This window comes from Stigmatopora argus, chromosome 8 (genome assembly GCF_051989625.1).
Source record: "Stigmatopora argus isolate UIUO_Sarg chromosome 8, RoL_Sarg_1.0, whole genome shotgun sequence".
Lineage (NCBI taxonomy): Eukaryota > Metazoa > Chordata > Actinopteri > Syngnathiformes > Syngnathidae > Stigmatopora > Stigmatopora argus.
This window is the reverse complement of record NC_135394.1, coordinates 8,440,818-8,458,759: the sequence shown is the minus strand read 5'-3', so window position 1 is coordinate 8,458,759 and position 17,942 is coordinate 8,440,818. Positions and strand designations below refer to the sequence as shown.

General features: G+C 38.7%; 3 protein-coding genes across 7 annotated transcripts in view; 2 read left to right on the top strand and 1 right to left on the bottom strand.

The window, feature by feature from the left end:
• Positions 1–177: 177 nt before the first annotated feature.
• actl6a (actin-like 6A) lies at positions 178–5,573 on the bottom strand. Its single transcript, XM_077606968.1, has 14 exons — positions 5,400–5,573; positions 4,516–4,592; positions 3,691–3,865; positions 2,957–3,057; positions 2,784–2,881; positions 2,252–2,346; positions 1,952–2,058; positions 1,680–1,769; positions 1,533–1,594; positions 1,039–1,153; positions 866–946; positions 686–781; positions 497–583; positions 178–422 (listed from the first exon to the last, which is right to left on the bottom strand). The coding sequence occupies exons 1-14, from the start codon at positions 5,422–5,424 to the stop codon at positions 342–344; spliced, it is 1,290 nt and encodes a 429-aa protein (XP_077463094.1). The 5' UTR covers positions 5,425–5,573; the 3' UTR covers positions 178–341.
• aldh7a1 (aldehyde dehydrogenase 7 family, member A1) lies at positions 5,505–7,870 on the top strand. 2 transcript variants are annotated; one of them, XM_077606966.1, is made up of 2 exons: positions 5,505–5,665; positions 5,983–7,870. In XM_077606966.1, the coding sequence occupies exon 2, from the start codon at positions 5,988–5,990 to the stop codon at positions 7,608–7,610; it is 1,623 nt and encodes a 540-aa protein (XP_077463092.1). In that variant the 5' UTR covers positions 5,505–5,665; positions 5,983–5,987; the 3' UTR covers positions 7,611–7,870. The 2 variants fall into 2 exon arrangements, with proteins under 2 accessions (XP_077463092.1, XP_077463093.1); XM_077606967.1 differs by lacking the exon at positions 5,505–5,665 and adding an exon at positions 5,688–5,914.
• A 588-nt stretch (positions 7,871–8,458) lies between these two features.
• LOC144078426 (guanine nucleotide-binding protein subunit beta-4) overlaps positions 8,459–17,942 on the top strand; it is a 17,388-nt gene continuing 7,904 nt past the window's right edge. Inside the window, exons 1-3 of one of the 4 annotated variants that reach the window (XM_077606479.1) lie at positions 8,459–8,708; positions 12,700–12,789; positions 17,724–17,921. In XM_077606479.1, coding sequence (XP_077462605.1) covers positions 17,865–17,921 — 57 coding nt within the window. In that variant the 5' untranslated portion in view covers positions 8,459–8,708; positions 12,700–12,789; positions 17,724–17,864. Of the gene's footprint in view, positions 8,709–12,572; positions 12,790–17,723; positions 17,922–17,942 lie in introns of those variants that run through there. The other 3 variants (XM_077606480.1, XM_077606478.1, XM_077606481.1) reach the window with 3 other exon arrangements.

The window sequence follows — 17,942 nt, the reverse complement described above, 5'->3', positions numbered from 1 at the left end:
TGTTATAGGCCATACACCAATTCTTGCGTACACAGCCAATCTCTAAAAGTTAAGACACATTTAAGGAGGAAGCCAACCTTTTTGGGGTCTGCTTGACAGACTAAAAGACAAGAAAAAATGTCAATTAGTAAGGTTTAGTTCCCTTTTTTATCTTGAGATAATTCAGCACACCAAATATTATGGCAAAGAAATTTAATCTCACTTCAACAAAGTGATAGACAAAATTGGAAATGTGAATGTTGCTACGCACACCCACAAAGACAAACTGCTTAAAAAAAATACAAAATGAAATTTATCCGGTGTTTTTTCATATCTTGAGGTTTGAGAATTGGACTGTCAAATCAAGGGCACTTTCTATCAACACACTGCTTTCCTCCTTCCTCATACTCCTGTTTGGATATCCACATTTGCTGAAAGGTTCCCTAAAAAAAAGAAAAAAAAATTGTCGCATCCATACGGACCGCAAATAGTTAAGCAGCACACGCCGTGTCCTTACAAGTGATGCTAAAATGGAGCCTCCAATCCATGCGCTGAACCTACGCTCCACTGTGGTGTTGTTGGCTATCAACTTCAGTCGCATGCTCTGTAAGTAAAAAATAAAACATCCATTTATTATTTGACTAAAATGACCAATGTTCAAAATACATTTAAAAAGGACATAAGAATATAAATAATAAGCACACACCGGGGGAGTTTTCTGAGAAAGTTCTCTGTTTAGGCGATCAGTGAAGCCCTGAATCAGTGTATTTCCTCCCGTCACCACTACGCTGCCATACAGCCCCTGAAACAAAAGTCAAATATTTGCCTCAGAAAGGGGTGTAAAAATTCCAACTATAATCACATCAAAATGATTTTCAATATTCACCGGTCGGATGTCGATGTCACACATTCCAACGCTGGTTGTCACCACGTGGCCCACTCCTAACATCGTGTTTCCAGACAAACCCTGATAATGGGACATTATAGAGTAAGTGCTGTACACACAAAACCTTCACGGTCCATTATGTGCTGTGTGGCATTAAAACAGGCTAGTCATACCTTGGCGTTAGAGGGGTCAAAAAGGCCTTCAGGGATTTTCAATCTCTCTGCGCCGAAGTCACAGTTGTAGCCGTTGGGTAGCTCATAGTGCACTGTGGGCATCTGGGCAGCAACTCTAAAATCAGAGGATGGCATTCATTGTCAACTGACTCATCCTGAATGTGGATTTAGCTCAAAAACCACCAAAGATGCAAGAAAATAGTGCAAATTGCAGCTTGTGCTCTGTTGATTTTATCAATGTCCACTTGGAAAAATAAACAATAACTTAAGTTGGCATCTTACACTTTTCACAACAATCACAGATGGGCCACTGAATTATGTATATTGTAATGCAAATATGCAAGAATGCTAGTAGCCAATAGGCGCCACAAGATGGAGGCAAAATATTTTTTTTCTAAATTTAGTAAGACGGGGCTTTTGCCGAGCACAAAAACCTTTAGCGTCAATGCGACAATATTTTATGGGATGGATAGCAAAAGGTTATATTTTCTCACTGTTCGTCATATGGCGAGTCAGACACCTGCAACACAGAGGCCTGAAAGTCTTGGATCACACACTGTAATTACAGAGAAGATATATTTGTATAAGCAAAAATTGCTGTGTAAAGCAACGTCTTTCCATGGCGAGACGCTTTTACTGACATTGCACATGTAGTTGTGCCACGAACGAGTAACTTGAGGTAGTTTCTCCTTCTTCTTCCAGCTGGCCGGCGAACCCTCTCGCACTGCATCCTAACAGCAGAAATAGGGAAATGAAATCCTACTTTACTTTTTGATCTAGAGTTCACTTGAAAAAAAAGTCCAAATACAATTCAAGTGACAAAAAGTCAACTTATCAAAAATAAAATAGGGTCAGCTCAATATCAGAATTACGTACATTCACTAAACTGAATGATAGATAACATGGGGTTCACCTTTGACGCAATCATGTAAGGAGGAATTATTTCAACATTTAACTCTTGGAAAAGTTCTCGACACTGCATGCTCATGAAATCTCCAGCCAGGGGCGACTTGACGATGCCTGTAGGAGAAAATAAAACTTGCAGTAATTAACAGTACACATTCAGCAGAACACAACAAAAATGATACAATTGGGTGATCAGCCAAAACCTGTTTTGCTTTTATATTTTTTGAGGCAACTTCACACCTCTTTCAGTGATCAAGTGTCATGATAACCGTAGAATCAAAAAAATGGAACAGTCTTGTAAAGTTACCTTGCTGCAGGACATAGCCATCATGTACTGGGATGGCTGTGGTGTGTGTGGCTCCGCTGTCCAGGACTAAGCCCGTAGACCGCCCATTGGCGAAACTTTTTCGAGTAAAGGAATCATAGCGACACATGTATGACAAGCATATGACCATTATAAAGAATCCTTTTAAATATCACTTGTTTAATTCAAGAAAGTTTCCGGATGAGCCCCAGTTGACGTTAATTCATGAGCCTAACATATTTTAAATGTCCGAGGAATTCTTTTTTTCTCAAGTTACTTTATGCTTATAACAAGTTGGAAATGTGCCAATAGAACAAGTAAAAAATGTTTTTTTTTAAACCCTTTATGATTTGAAATGATAATTTTTAAGAGATTGCCGCCCACTCTTGCGGATTTTTACACACTAAGTGACAAAATTTAGTCAGATTATTATTATTTAAAAGACCAATTGTTCCTAGGAATGATGGTTTTGCAGTATTACGCACATTGTGGCGCAGAATCGTAATAGGGAAGGAGACAAATACATAAAGGATACGCTGATAACACAGCTGATTTGCAAAGAAAGAAGGCGGGAATGTTGTAGTGCTCGAACATCAATTCAGTGAGTTTCTCTCGTTTTGCTCGTGTGTTCCACTGCAAAGATAAAACATTATTTGATATAAGCCAACAAATATGAACAAACTTGGTCTTTCAGAAAGAGTAACTCACAGACGCTTCTGACATTAGTACTGGATGCAGACTAGGTTCTGACTTGAAGTGCATCCTATAGGTGTGATCCAAAATGGCTTGAAAACTGTCCCAGTCTTCAACTATAAAGGGGGAATAAAAAGGTTACACACAAGGCATTTTAATTTAAAAAAAATACAACCTTGATCATGTTAAAGCATTTTCCAATGAAAACTTAACATATGCTCTGCATTAGTCCATGTAACTACAGTACAAAGTGAAGAATAATCATCAAGATACTGTGCCCTAAATGCAAAAAACACCTAGCTGCTTTTGTGTGTCAGAGTTAGAAAAAAAAACAGGATTCATTCATCGTCACCACTGGGTCAGTTTAAAACAAAAATAGAGCAATGGTGATTTTTTTAGATGGTAATTTGAGCAGCAAGCACCTATGTTCTGGGCCAGCTCTCTAAAGGAAGCAGCGGTCCCACAATGCCACTGTTCTTCAATTAAGATCTGTGTCACAATGGCCTTGAAATAATCTCATCTCCATGGGTTCTAATGAGCCTCATACACTGGACCACCATACTTTACATTAGTGAGCTCTATAATTAGCTTTACTAGCAGAGATTACCTGGATTTACATTATTTCATGTGTCTGTATTAATAGTGATAGACTTCCAATTCACTGGGACACCTGGCAATGATCAGTTATTGGTAGCCTTGGGGTTACTACTGTTCTTTGGGAGGTAAAAAGGTGCCATATAAATACTCACTCATGCCGTTCTTGAGAGGAGACATGACCTCCATACTCTCTCGTGGGACCCTGAGTTGGTTGGTGTCAATGTAGTAAGTGGTACCGCTCTGCTTGCCCTTGTCGCCATCTGTCTCCATGGGAGTGGTGCCATCATCACGGCCAAGGGTCACACCAATCACTGTGGGGAAGTCAGCCTTGGGAGGGCATATAATCGTAGTTAGTTAGTTTTTTTAAAGACAATTTACTGACTAATGGAAACTCTTTGCACAGTCTGTAAAAGCGCCATAATATCATGTGTGTATATGTTCTGTATAATCAACAGTGAGAACTTGTCTTTTAAACAAAAACATTCCCATTTACCTGTCTCTTCTGATCTAACAAAGATGTCAATGAAAATCTTTGACATATTATTCTGCTTGGTTTGTGACAACCTACAGCTAAGGAAAATATTACTTTTTAAAGTAAATATTATTCATGATCCAAACATTTTAACTTCTGATCATTTGCATTATTACTTGCGGCGAATAGATTGGAGTTTGACAAATGTGTGTTAACTTCCAAGGTTACCCTGCAACTGAATGTCATTATGATAATCTCTTTTTTTCAATTTGAATTTACAGTAATTGGTATACCATTTTAGGATTAAAGGATAATTACTCTACTCAATTTATTTTCGCAGAAAAGAGAAACATGCAAGTCGTCCACAATGGTATCAACTCGATATATGGTGCCTGTCTCCTGGGTAACAGACCTAATTTCCTGACATCATCAGCATACCACAAGAGAGATGGTGCAGAAAAGGGGTGGGACACTTTAAATCAGGTAATTAGAGAGATATTCTTACTTTTGGACAGTCTTCTCCTGCATAGCCAGCTCTCACCGTGTATGAGCCAATGTCGAACACTAGAGCTCCAACCTCATCTGGACAAAATAGAAAACACACCGCAGTTTCCAGAATCAATATTTCACTTGCCTTATTCTGATACAAACATTACATTTTTGTGCAAACTGTACACACAAAATTACATCAACGGCCTACCCCTAACCTTAATTCTAGATTCCACGGGTTAATAAATGAATGAAAAAGCCAAGCAGTTTTGCAAAACAGTATCAGCACAATACATAAACACCAATGTTAGGTAATGTGCTAAAGCAATGTTTACAAAATTCTTAAAAAACAAACATCATTACATATTAAGAAAAAAGGAATGAACAGTTTCCTCAACAACCAAACCAAATATATAGAGAATCATCGTGGATCATTTAGAACGCATTGCAATACTACAATTTATTAGGGTTTTACATGTAATACGTTTGTAAAGTGTAAAAAATATGTTACATTATTTGAGTTAAATAAGACTAAATATAGCTATTCAGATACTATTTTGTCCAATTATTTCAGTAACTCCTTTAATAATTTCGCTGCAAAACAACCACATGATTCCAGTCCTGCCCACTTTCATTCATTTGAATGCTTTAAGAGAGTAACAATTTCAGTGTGACCGAGTGGAACGACTCCAAAAATGCCCCTTGGCATCCCGACATCAATGCAAACATGAAAGATCAAGGATCGGCGAATGAATGAATAAAGAAAAGCTTTAAAAATATATATCTGATTCCAACCATACAGTTAAACGGTAGCATGGCTAGCTCAGCAGGCTATCAAAGGGACGGAAAAAGACAACACGGGAAACCGATCCCTTTCTAGGATGATTAAATGTCACTCACCACCACCGTACACTCCGCCGCTCATCTTCGAAAAGTTCACAGCAGCGCGTTTGTGTGATAATATGTGTTATTATTTCAGAATCACAACAAAGGGGCTGCGGGAGCTAGCATAGAACCGTAACCAAGCGGGCGCAGTTCGCGCGTCACAGCGACCGTCCAATCAGAAAGCCATGAAGCGAAGAAGGTGTGGTGACGTGTTAATGAAGGGACAGCAACATTAGCTCCATGCTCGACCGTGGACGTGGCCCTGCGAATCACACAGCAAAGTAAGTAAAATTGAGCGATCGTTTTCGTTTAAAAAATCTTTGAAATTGATGGAAAAAATAGTGGAGTTGTTACCTCGTAATGTTACCAAAAAGTCAGTCAGTCGGCACTAAACTCAAGACCTTGAACCACGGTCGATCACTGACTGGGAAAAAAATAGACGGGTGTCAAATCACGGGGGCGCTCAGTTTGGAGTTTAAAATTAAGAAGTTGGCATAGCTCCAGTGCAAGTTATACACCACAACCATATGGTAATTGATGTGTAATTTGTTGTTGTGTACAAATTAAATGCTTGAGTAACTTTTTTTCTTTTTTCCAGCACTCATGCAGCACTGCCTCAACCTTATTATCGCCCGACACAGCAGGGTCCTCTTGAAAAATAGATTGGCATCTGTTCACCAGTCAGCAGCCATGTCGGGTCTTCTTATTAGCCAGCCCAAATACGCTTGGTTGAAAGAGTTAGGTCTTTCAGAGGACAACCCCGGCGTTTACAATGGCAGCTGGGGAGGCAGTGGGGAGGTCATTACCTCCTACTGCCCTGCCAACAATGAGCCAATTGCCAGAGTAACCCAAGCTACAATGAAGGAATATGAAGATACCGTCTCTAAGACAAAGGAAGCCTGGAAGATGTGGGCGGATATACCAGCTCCAAAAAGAGGGGAGATTGTCAGGCAGATTGGCGATGGCCTGAGAAAGAAAATCAAGGTTCTTGGGAGCTTGGTGTCTCTAGAAATGGGAAAGATCTATGTTGAAGGTGTAGGAGAGGTTCAGGAATATGTCGACGTGTGTGATTACGCTGTTGGTCTTTCAAGAATGATCGGTGGGCCCGTCCTCCCTTCAGAAAGGCCAGGCCATGCCCTCATCGAACAGTGGAACCCAGTTGGTCTCGTTGGCGTCATCACAGCCTTCAACTTTCCTGTGGCGGTCTATGGCTGGAACAATGCTCTCGCTCTCACCTGTGGCAATGTCTGCCTGTGGAAAGGAGCGCCAACTACACCTCTTACAAGCGTGGCTGTTACAAAGATTGTAGCTGAGGTCCTGGAGCAGAACAACCTGCCTGGGGCAATCTGTTCCATGACATGTGGAGGGGCTGATATCGGCACCGCCATGGCCAAGGATGAACGGGTAGATCTGTTGTCTTTCACCGGTAGCACACATGTTGGGAAGATGGTGGGAACGATGGTCCAAGAGAGGTTTGGACGGAAACTGCTGGAGCTTGGCGGGAACAACGCTATCATTGTGTTTGAGGACGCTGACCTTAATCTGGTCGTGCCCTCTGCTGTGTTTGCATCTGTTGGAACCGCAGGCCAACGCTGCACCACCACAAGAAGGTTAATGCTCCATGAGAGTCTCCATGATGCAGTGATTGAGAGGATCACAAAGGCCTATAAGCAAGTCCGCATTGGAGATCCCTGGGATCCCAGCACCTTGTATGGGCCTCTGCACACCAAACAAGCTGTGGAGCAGTATTTGTCTGCAATTGAAAAGGCCAAGCAGCAAGGTGGCACTGTTGTCTGTGGAGGAAAAGTGATGGATCGTCCTGGAAATTACGTCGAGCCAACCATCATCACTGGGCTGGCTCACGACGCTTCGGTGGTCCACACTGAAACCTTTGTCCCCATTCTCTACGTTCTCAAATTCAAAACCGAGGAAGAGGCATTTGCCTGGAACAACGAGGTGAAGCAGGGCCTATCCAGCAGCATCTTTACCAAAGATCTGGGCCGGATCTTCCGCTGGCTGGGGCCCAAAGGATCCGACTGTGGCATTGTGAATGTCAACATTCCAACAAGCGGGGCTGAAATCGGAGGGGCCTTTGGCGGAGAGAAGCACACAGGAGGTGGCAGAGAGTCTGGGAGTGATTCCTGGAAGCAGTACATGAGGCGCTCAACCTGCACCATCAACTACAGCAAGGATCTTCCTCTTGCACAGGGAATTAAGTTTGAGTGACACCTGTTGAACAGCTAAGAATATTGTGACAAATCTTGTTATTAGAAAAGGTCAACTTTTGAAACAAGTTTAACTGCTGTCTATTATGTAGCTCTATGATTTGGGGGGTTTCATCTAAATTAGGGATTGGAATTCTGCAAACCTTAATGAAGTCTGAATGAATTATTCGTGTTGATTTAGCGGTTTTGTACAAGCACTTACGGTTTCAGTGCTCCATGAATGTTTCTTGTTCTTCTAAAATAAAAGAATATAGCCATTTATTTTGGTCAATGGTGTTAGTTTCTTTTATCGAAAAAGGGCAGTACTGTACCTAGGAATAACAATCACATGTAATTATTTAAAAGGAGTTAATATTTTCGGGATTCTCAAAATTAACATCACTGCGACAGAATGCCGACATCTCACACAATAGTTAATGAAAGGACAAGTAGAACTAGCACAAAATCACTACTGATAAGCAAAACAGATTACTAAAGATACATGAAGGAAACTATACCAAACACAGTAGAGCTATTTATATTTTCATCAATCTGTATTAACGTATTACCGTCAGGACCAAAGTCACAATACATTAAAATGTCTAGAAAAAGCTAAATAATAAATTACATTTTTGCTGTGTATTTTAAATTAACTCCTATGTAGAGAATACAACGTTTACTTTTTAACTGTTACAGTGACATCTGATGCATTTTTACAACACTTGCAATGGGGGGGGGGGAGTCTCCAATCTTCTCTATCCGTTCAAAAGAAGCAGTTCAACCATCATCCATCAATGCTTACATAACCAATAATGCAATTTGCCCCATTAAAAACACGAGAATTTTTTAAGGTCCTTGACCTCGATCCTATGCAGTGACGTGATTCTATTGAAAGCACAACACTGTCCCTTTAACAAAAATAGTACTCCATCTCCCATCATCGTTTCCTCCCATCTCCACACTCTTTTACTCAGTAGCCTCATCTGCCAGTACTGCCTCACACACCATTTATTATTTCTCCTTGACACCTCTACACGTCTGAAAAGGAAGGATCCAACACACCATGCCTTTCAGGACCTACTAAAAAAATAAGACTTCCTGTGCTATCTTCTTGCAGTAGGTAAGATTGCTCAGTAATTGTTTTCCCATGTTGATTTAAGGTAGCAATTTGGGGATTGCAAACATTCCATACATAGAGATAATTCTTTGTCTAAAAGTATATGGCCATACATATGATTTTATAATAATGCAACTATACAATATATGGATATCTGGGCGTACCTGGTTCTGTATATATTATTAGTACCTCCTGTATATCGGGATTTATGTTTGGAAGCTGTGTCCCACCGTACACCCGAGGATTCTGTTGAAATAATTGTAAGATTACAGTAATGAATGAATGATCATCTGCTATACTGGTGTTGTAACTATGGTAAGCTTTGTTTGAACAAGAGGGTAGCATTGTTACAAATTTGTTGCATAATGTTTCTTTTGTAACTAATATGTATGATTCACTTCTCTGTAAGAGCACGTTGATTCACGCTTCATGGTTGCTGGAAATTCAATAGAAGAAGTGTTGGAAATTCCCCATAGCACTTCTCATTTCACTGCGCATTCATTTGCAACAATTCTGGGCTTCATATTTGATATGTATGATTTATTAATGACAAGTCTTTTCGGATATTTGAATAGTCAACCTCATTCTTGCAAAAAAATGAAAAATTATCTGTAGTATTAGTTGGATGTCTTAAAAATATGTATTTCCTATGAGTCAAACATGTATACATCAACAAAATGTGTTGTTTTGCTCAAATTCCAGTTGATTTTAAGCAAGAGTTGTGCTATAGACTGATTGGCCTGGTTACCAGCCAATTGGAAGGCACTTTTAGACCAAAGACTATTTCATGCAAATCCACATATTTGGATTATGCATTTCATTGCAGTAGTAATTTGAGGTCCAACAGCATTTGGCCTTGTGCAAGCAGCAACCCTGACTCCATAATCGGCATCCAGCTCGCCAATCTAGTAATTCCAACGCATCACGAGAGACCTTATCACTAAAATGATGAGGGCACTTCATCAAACTGTTGGTCAGATTGTCGCTCATGTGCCAACAATAGAAGTGAGATTAGACAAGAACCTGTCAAAGAGGGCAGTGTACAGTTAACTGTCATACACCGCATCTCTTTTCCAAATTCAAATGGATAGCATTGTGGAGATACACATTAGTAGTTTTTATTCATTTTTTTTGTTCAGACAAATTGTGACTTTTTTCCTGGAATCACTAGCTTGTATTCTGACAAAAGCAAGTATCTTGATTCAAACAGTTACTTCTTTCTGGTACAACAGAGTATTTTATAAATTGTCAATTGCACCTGGCAATTGCAATAAAGTGTAAAAAATTCAGCCTTCTGGTTCTATGTATTGTTTTGTATATTATTATACCCCCCAAAAAATTGCCAACATTTAAAAGTAATGATAACTGAAGATGAACGCGACCAAAAATAAAATGCATTTAATGCTGGTAATTCCAAAAATCTAGATTTTGTGAAGCTCCCCTAATTCTGAAAATTCATGTGTCACATTATCTCCAATATTCACAAGTATTTGAATTTGCTGAAGCTTGAAGAATGCCTTGATCTAAGAAATATGTGTGCCACATGATTGTGTTTCAAATAAGAGCTTAATTTTGTTTGCCAGCCAAAAAGTGAATCCTTTAAACTGTGAGCCTTGATTTACTGAAGAAAGATGCTATGAGTTAAGTACAGCGCACATATTTTAATTCACTTCACACTCTTCAAGTTTTCTCCCCCCCTTCTATAATACATTATGCATAGAAGCTGTGGCTCTCCCCGGTTTTTCTCCTACCTTCTTGACGTCAGCACCCATTTGTGAGGGTTGCCGTGGCAACGTCCAGCCTCCCTGGGCGATGTCTGGTGGATAAGACAGTCCTGATAAAGCCTTTTAAGGACCTGCTGTTGCTAAACCGTTTAATTGCCTTTGATAGAGTTAAAATATTACATGATAGTCCTTTGGGCCAGGTTTTGAGTCTAAATGAAATCTAAAGTGAAAAAAAATTCAAAGCTCATTAAAAATGGTGTCCTTCACCCCAGTTTATTTTCTAACGTATTTTCAATATATTTGCATAGTTATAACAATGTGATGCAATACAAATGTGACAACTAAAGTATATTTACTGTTCTTTCAAATATATTCTCCCTTCTGATGCCAAATTATTTTGCCTTAACCCAACCACCAACAATAATTCAGAAAGAAGAGCCATTTCTTCACTATATATAATCTACAACTTTGTCAACCTTTGCTTAATAATTAGGTGTCATCTCGTGAAATTTTATCAGGAGCTATAAAGCAACCAAAAATTCAAATCCCTAGTTGTTACTCTGCCTGATTTTGCATAAATGCAAAATATCTGTACCACATTATCCACTGTATCCAACAATACAATAGAGCTACTGTAAACCATAAAATGTCAAGGCTGTTTGACACTATTTATAGCTCAACCAATGTGTGTAAAAATACTGTAATTCATTACATTGCATGCAACAATACAACAGAGCTATTAAGCACATAACATGTCCATGGTCCTTGATACTATTTATAGCCCAACCAACATGTGTGTCTCTCCTTTTTCTTTTTTCAAACATACAGCTCCTTGATGGTCTATTTTTGTAGTATCAACCCCCCCCCTCCCCACACCCCCCATCCTCCTCCTCTTTTGGTTGCCAAGCAATGGACTTGGTGGTCTGATTGGCCAAAGACCTGCCTTTGGACACTGACTCTGAACCTCAGATGGCAAATGCAAATAACTGCTTTTTATCAGAGAGCAAGTAAAAATTTAGATAAATAAAAAGCAGACAAGTTCAACATTGCAGTCTTCTTTTCCTTAAGGCATTTAGGAGCTGAAAATTAGAAGTAAGATCATACAACTACTCTAATTGAATTATTGGACAACTGCAATTGGATCATATATATAATTCTTGTGTTGAGTAACTTCAAGTCATATTTGACAACAATAATGGCAATATAGTTTAATCATTGTTTTCAATTAATAAATGCGGTATCTCACTAATCCTTATTATATGCTTGGAAGCAAATCAGTTTGACACACCTAAATCACTGCTGGGTGTGAATTCAATTAAACCTAATCTGACCCCATGCCACTTCGAAAGGAAACCAAACACTGGGCAACTTTCATCTTCCCTCGATTGATTATAGCTCGTGCAGAGATATGGAAAAGTCTATCCCACTGCTTCCTTTCATTGGCCACATTAAAAATTCACTCTAACCTAATGGAAAAGGATCCCTTCAATGAACCATGCATGCAGTCCAAAATTTGGCAAAGGTCTCAATCTATCTCACTATAAACGAGACCCTACACTCAAGTCTTTATTCTGAATATTTTTGGATGCCAAATTCAAAGTATATTTAATTTATTTTAGACTTTTTTTCTGTCATTCCAGCTCTTAAACGTCACACAATACTTATGGTATTACTATGGTGTGTAACACATGCCTGTTTGTGCATGTGAGAAAGTCGCAGTGTGCAAATGAGGTAAATACAAGCAAATATTAGTTAGCCAATTTCACAGAACTAGTTATGTTTATGTGATTTGAGCAGGGTGTTGACAACTGAACAAATCCGTGTTAAAACTTGACTGGGTGTAGTAACCAGTTTTGTACATTTAATATTTGCTTCCTGTACACTGGTCGCTTCCTTTTTCACCAGTAGAGCTTTCAGACTGTACCATTTCTGTACGGGTTCCGCTTTGATTTTTTCTCTCTATTTTTCAGTGTTTAACGAAGTTTTATTATTGAAATATTATAGCATCAAGGCGGTAAATCAAATATGAATTGGTGAAAATTGAACTTCACTAAGTGTTACTTCAGATAGAGGAAATCCCGACTCGCAATCCAACACAAGACACCCCTCTTCAGTGTAGACTGTTGCCATGTTCCCACTTTCATGGGTGTGGTGATTAGCTTGTTTGGAGAAAAATTTGACAAATCTGACCACACTGGTGTTCGCTCCAAAACCTGCGAACCTGATAATCCACTCTAAACGATATTCTTTTCATTTTTCCCTCCTTGCAGTTGGAAATATGATCATCGTGTAAGTCTGCACTGGCGTGACACGGACTATTAGATCGTGCAAGAGTGAGGGGAGGCAAAGCTGTTTTTCAGGTAAAGCCGTGCTGTCGTCTGGTTTTACATCGCCGATCTTGTACATTTTGATCGTTTCTTTCTTTTTTGTCACGCACATTCGCTCGCCATAGTGCAAAACAAAATACTTTTGAGCCTCTCCCATAATGTCACCGAGTAGCTGCTGACATAATGTCCCTATGATACTACTATGTTGTTGTTTTTTTCTAATTGGTACTCGACAGGCGGCCCAATTTTAATCTGAAATGGCACTTGATCTATTTCAATATATTACATGTTTCCTTTTTGTACTAGTGTAACACCCCAACACCCTATTGACAAATTTATATAAATGTTTCATTCTACTACCATCGTTAAATTGGATGCTCTTTATGACTTTTTGGATCAGCTATTTCAAATACTTGGAGATATTAAACAATGTAGCAATGATTCATGACAGTTGGGTCATGGGCAACATGATAAGTTTTTGCTTCGACCACTCTTAATTAAAAAAATGTATCTGTGGTTTAAATAATGTTTTCCTAATACAATAAATCGTTGTCTTTTATTCTGACAAGCCCCGCCTTCACTCATTCTCTTTCTTTGACGGTGATAGACGTCCAATCCATTTGGATTCTACCAGTGTAAATGGCCTATCGCTGTCAATGGCATTAAATCTTGATAATTGACTGACATTTTATTTTGGACATCTATCCCCGTTAATGGTAGCGCTTGAGTGAAGATCTAATGCACGTGGGCCAACAGGGACATTGTAATGCATAAACTACATCAACGGTGGTGAACACGCGGCTCTCGAGCCGCATGCGGCTCCAAGCCCAAATGAATGGGGCTCTTTGCTACTTATCATATTTTGTATATAATGTGGCTCTTTGCCTCATTTCATTTTTCTCTTCTTTTGATTCTCTCTTAAAAGACACTCAAATTCACCAGGGCCCATGAAAAACAAATAATAAATTCTATTCAAAAAATAATGTAAGTTAATAAGTTGTGCATATAGACCTGTACTTACACAAGTGAAAGATTCATTCATTCATTTATTCATTTTCTGAACCGCTTTATCCTCATTAGGGTCGCGGGAAGTGAAAGATTTAGGAAGTGAATACACATTGCCTGTACGGAAGTCAAGAAAATTTAATTTAGTCATATTAGAGGCTAGTATTAAATTCCTAATTATTATTATATACAGTATGACATTGTTTTCTCTCCAGGTTGATGAAACAAAACTCAAGGGCTTGTATGATAAGACATTTCCCATGCAGGTATGGTGACTTCATGCACCACCAAGTAAATTAGCATTTAATTGTTTATGAGAAATGGGACCTACCTTACTGGAAAATGTACTTACCTGAAGCAAAACAGCATATCTTTCATTCTCTAGATGTTTGAATGAGTCATGAATCGCACCCTATAAGTAAAAGAGGCAACATGACTTCTGAATCTCAAGATATTAGATCGGTGCAAGTTCAAACTTAGCCCTATTTTTTCCCCATTTAATGAAATAAATACAACAATTAAACTATGTGGGACAATACTATTGTATGGCACAAACATTAAAACTATGAAAAATCTTCATTTACTTTAATCATGATCATGTGTATGTAGCAACCACGTTATTGATGTATCCAAAAGGAGAAAAGCATCTTGTAATGAGCATTTAAGTCGATTCTAATTGGTCAAAATAACAATAAAAATAGAATAGAAGTATATTCTATGTCCCTATGTTTCACACCCAAACATTTCAATTACTTTCCTTAGATTGTGATATAGTATTTTTTGAACCAATTCTTAGTATTAGTGGTAGTGGTGTGTGTGTGTATATATGTATGTATGTATGTATATATATATATATATATATATATATATATATATATATATATATATATATATATGCCATATATATATATATATATGGCATATATATATATGGCATATATATATATATATATATATATATATATATATATATATATATATATATATATATATATATATATATATATATATATATATATATATATATATGAGATTTAATCACAACATTGGAGCCAAAAATCTGATCTGAAGTAATAATGAAATCTATATCAGGATATTTCTATTTGTAATTGTTAGATGTTACTTAGGTATATGCCAATAAACAATCTTGATTATGAAAAGATTATTCATGTGATAGTTTTTAATCGGTTGTTTAGCATATAGATATAGAAGGAACAGACATGGGAAGTTTCCAGACTTATGATTACTGCATTTCTAGCCCGAATTAATGGCTACATATAAGGCTATCGCAATATCTCGTCTAAAAGTACCATCTGTTTGTGTTTTGTACGTAGTGCATTCCCAAGTAATCTTGATGTTTTCACTCCCGGATGCAGGAAGAAGCCGTAGAAATGACACAAAACTGCCCCATGCCGTTCTCTTTTCATGAAGATGTTCGTGTGTCGCGGTTGAGATTGGAGTTTCCGTTTTTGTTTTTTTTTGCAAATTCCTCATAGACCATCAAACCAATACCATTTTGGGGAATCAAATGTAATGATCGCATCAAGAACCTTAAAAGACCATTTTACCTGTGCCCTTAGTACGAGGATTTTTAAAGTCTAGCCTCCGTGTTATACGTAGATCTTTTTATGTGACTCCAGTTAAATTATTTATTTGTCCAACTGAATATGAAATAAGCTAACAAAAAGACTTGTGTGCATGTCACAGTCATTTTGTTTATTTAAATATTTGGCTTGGTGAGTGTCTGCCTGCCTGGACTGACACTGGCCAGATCATTGAGCAGAAATGGCCTCCACAGATCTTTCAAATAGTTGTGCCAAACAGCATTATTTCTTAATGCTGGCAGCTACTTACCAAATAATGGTCAGTGCCAAGACACAGCCACACATGTGCGCACTTGTGCCATGCTGTTGGGTTTGTTTGTAAGTCATGTCACAGGCCAAGAGCCTTTCTTCGGCGAGTTGCGTCAGCCAGAGGAGAGCGTGACGTCTTTCCTAGGCAGCAATAATGATTTCATTGCTTGGCCGTACTCGTGCATCATTTCAGTCTGAATCCTCTTAAGATGAGAAAAGGCCACCATGCATTCAAGTCATGAAACCTGAAATGTAGCCTGTTTTATACTAAAATGGGTCCCTGACTAAAATGATTTTAATCTAAAGCAACAAACCTTCCCATCTCTTGAGATTTTCTCCATGTCCTACACAGAAGGGAAAGTAGGACTGTAATTGTTGAATTATAGAAAATGGAACTGAAAATTTAATCTCGGGGTTGTCTTGAAGTGCACTTTTCCAAGCACTGTCAGACTCGCATTAAGGCTTCCCATGGTTAGAAAAAAAGGTTGGGCTACATACATGCACACAAATGGAGACTTATTCACGTACAAATGAGTAGTCTGGCTCTAGAACCATTTAAACAAGAATTTACTGGCCTAAACCTCCATAGTGTCCTCTGCACTACAAAAATTGGGACCAACTCCAGTAGTGCACTTCTTTCTTGGCCTAAGATTCACCTCTTGAGTTTCTTGCAAAGTAATTATAAGTATTCTTTGTATAATCCCCCGTCGTTGACATTGGCCAAGGCACAAACAGTTCTGTATATATATGGACTGTAAATGGAGAAATCTTGGGCTTTGTGTTAACACATTTAAAGAGATTTGTTTCTTGGAGAGCTGTTAGCTCTTGTCTTATTTGAAAAGCGTGCACCTTGGCTCCTTTTAATATGCACCCTTGATCATGTCATTCAAATCCTTTTGACCTGAACTAGATGTAGTACATTTCCACAACTGTGTTTAATTTCTCTCAATATGACGCTGAGATATTTTAAAGAAGGCAATGCTCGTGTCTGGTGAGACAGAAGATATTTGACTGCGGCATTTCTTCAACACAACTGGTTTGTCATCTCTGTTGTGGCATTGCAAAATTATATTCCGCATAGTTTTATGATTTACGACTAAAGTGAAATTTCCCCAATACGGGATGAATAAAGTTCTCTAATCTAATCGAAAGACGTGCGGGTGCAGTGTTGTCTATTGTGAGATATGGACATAAAACTGCCTACTCAGTTATTCGACTCATTTGTGGGTCTAAATGAAATGTTTTATCTCCAAGTTTTAGTGGTACAATAATGAGACATTCAAACAGTTTAATAGACCCCTTCTTCTTAGAGACAGGCCCGACTCATTTAAAATGCTAGTTATTGTTATGGATGGAATTGTTGGTTGGCATGGTAGCACGCCCGTCGTCTTCCGGGTAGGACGTGTCACTCTTGCCCTAGCAATTTAGACAGTCTGGCTTTACTCCTTTTAATGCCAAGTGCAGCCCTGACTTACTGAACTGCTTTCTCATTTTTGTGAGTGCATCTAATGTACAATCTTTTTAAATAATGTCCATATTTAGATCCTGAAACTGTACTCCATAGTGCATATTCTATGGGGGTTGGTTATAGTCTTACCAGATGAGTTTCCTCCAGGTAGATCATATTTGTGTCGTTTATACAGAATGGACCATGACCCTTGTGAGGACAAACAGTACATAATTTGAAAGAATATGCAGAAAAGCAACACAATACAACTGTCTAACTTATAACTATGCCTTTTCTTGCTACTGTCACAATGAAATTTCCTGAACCAGGATGAATAAAGTTATCCAATCCAATCCAATACAAATGTGGACTTTTGTGAATAGTGTGAAATGGGCTACTGTGTTACTGACATCAGACTCATGTTGTGATAAATTGCAACAATGTAAAATGCTCAGTGAGTTAAAGGTCAGAATGTGGCTCAGATGGCCTTTTTGAACCATACTGGGGGTTGTTTGAAGAGCAAGACCCCCCTCCAGGCCATTGCCCTCCTCCACCCTTTTCTGCTCACCAAACAGGATACAGTACATTGGGTGGATGGAAGAATTCATAAGTTCTCATCTATGTTCTAAATTTGATTGTGTTTTGCTCCCTTTTTCCTGCAGGTGTCAGCTGGCGAGGGAGTGAGGTTGTGCGTGTTTCACCGTGTGCGTGTGGGTGCGAGAGTGCGTGCGTTCGGTCACGTGCATTTTCCTCGCTCAGTCAGTGCTTGGTGTGGAGTGTGACCTGAACACATCCCAGGAACAATGAGTGAGCTGGAACAGTTGCGGCAGGAGAGCGATCAGCTACGCAATCAGATCCGGGTATGGCAACGTCGTTTATAG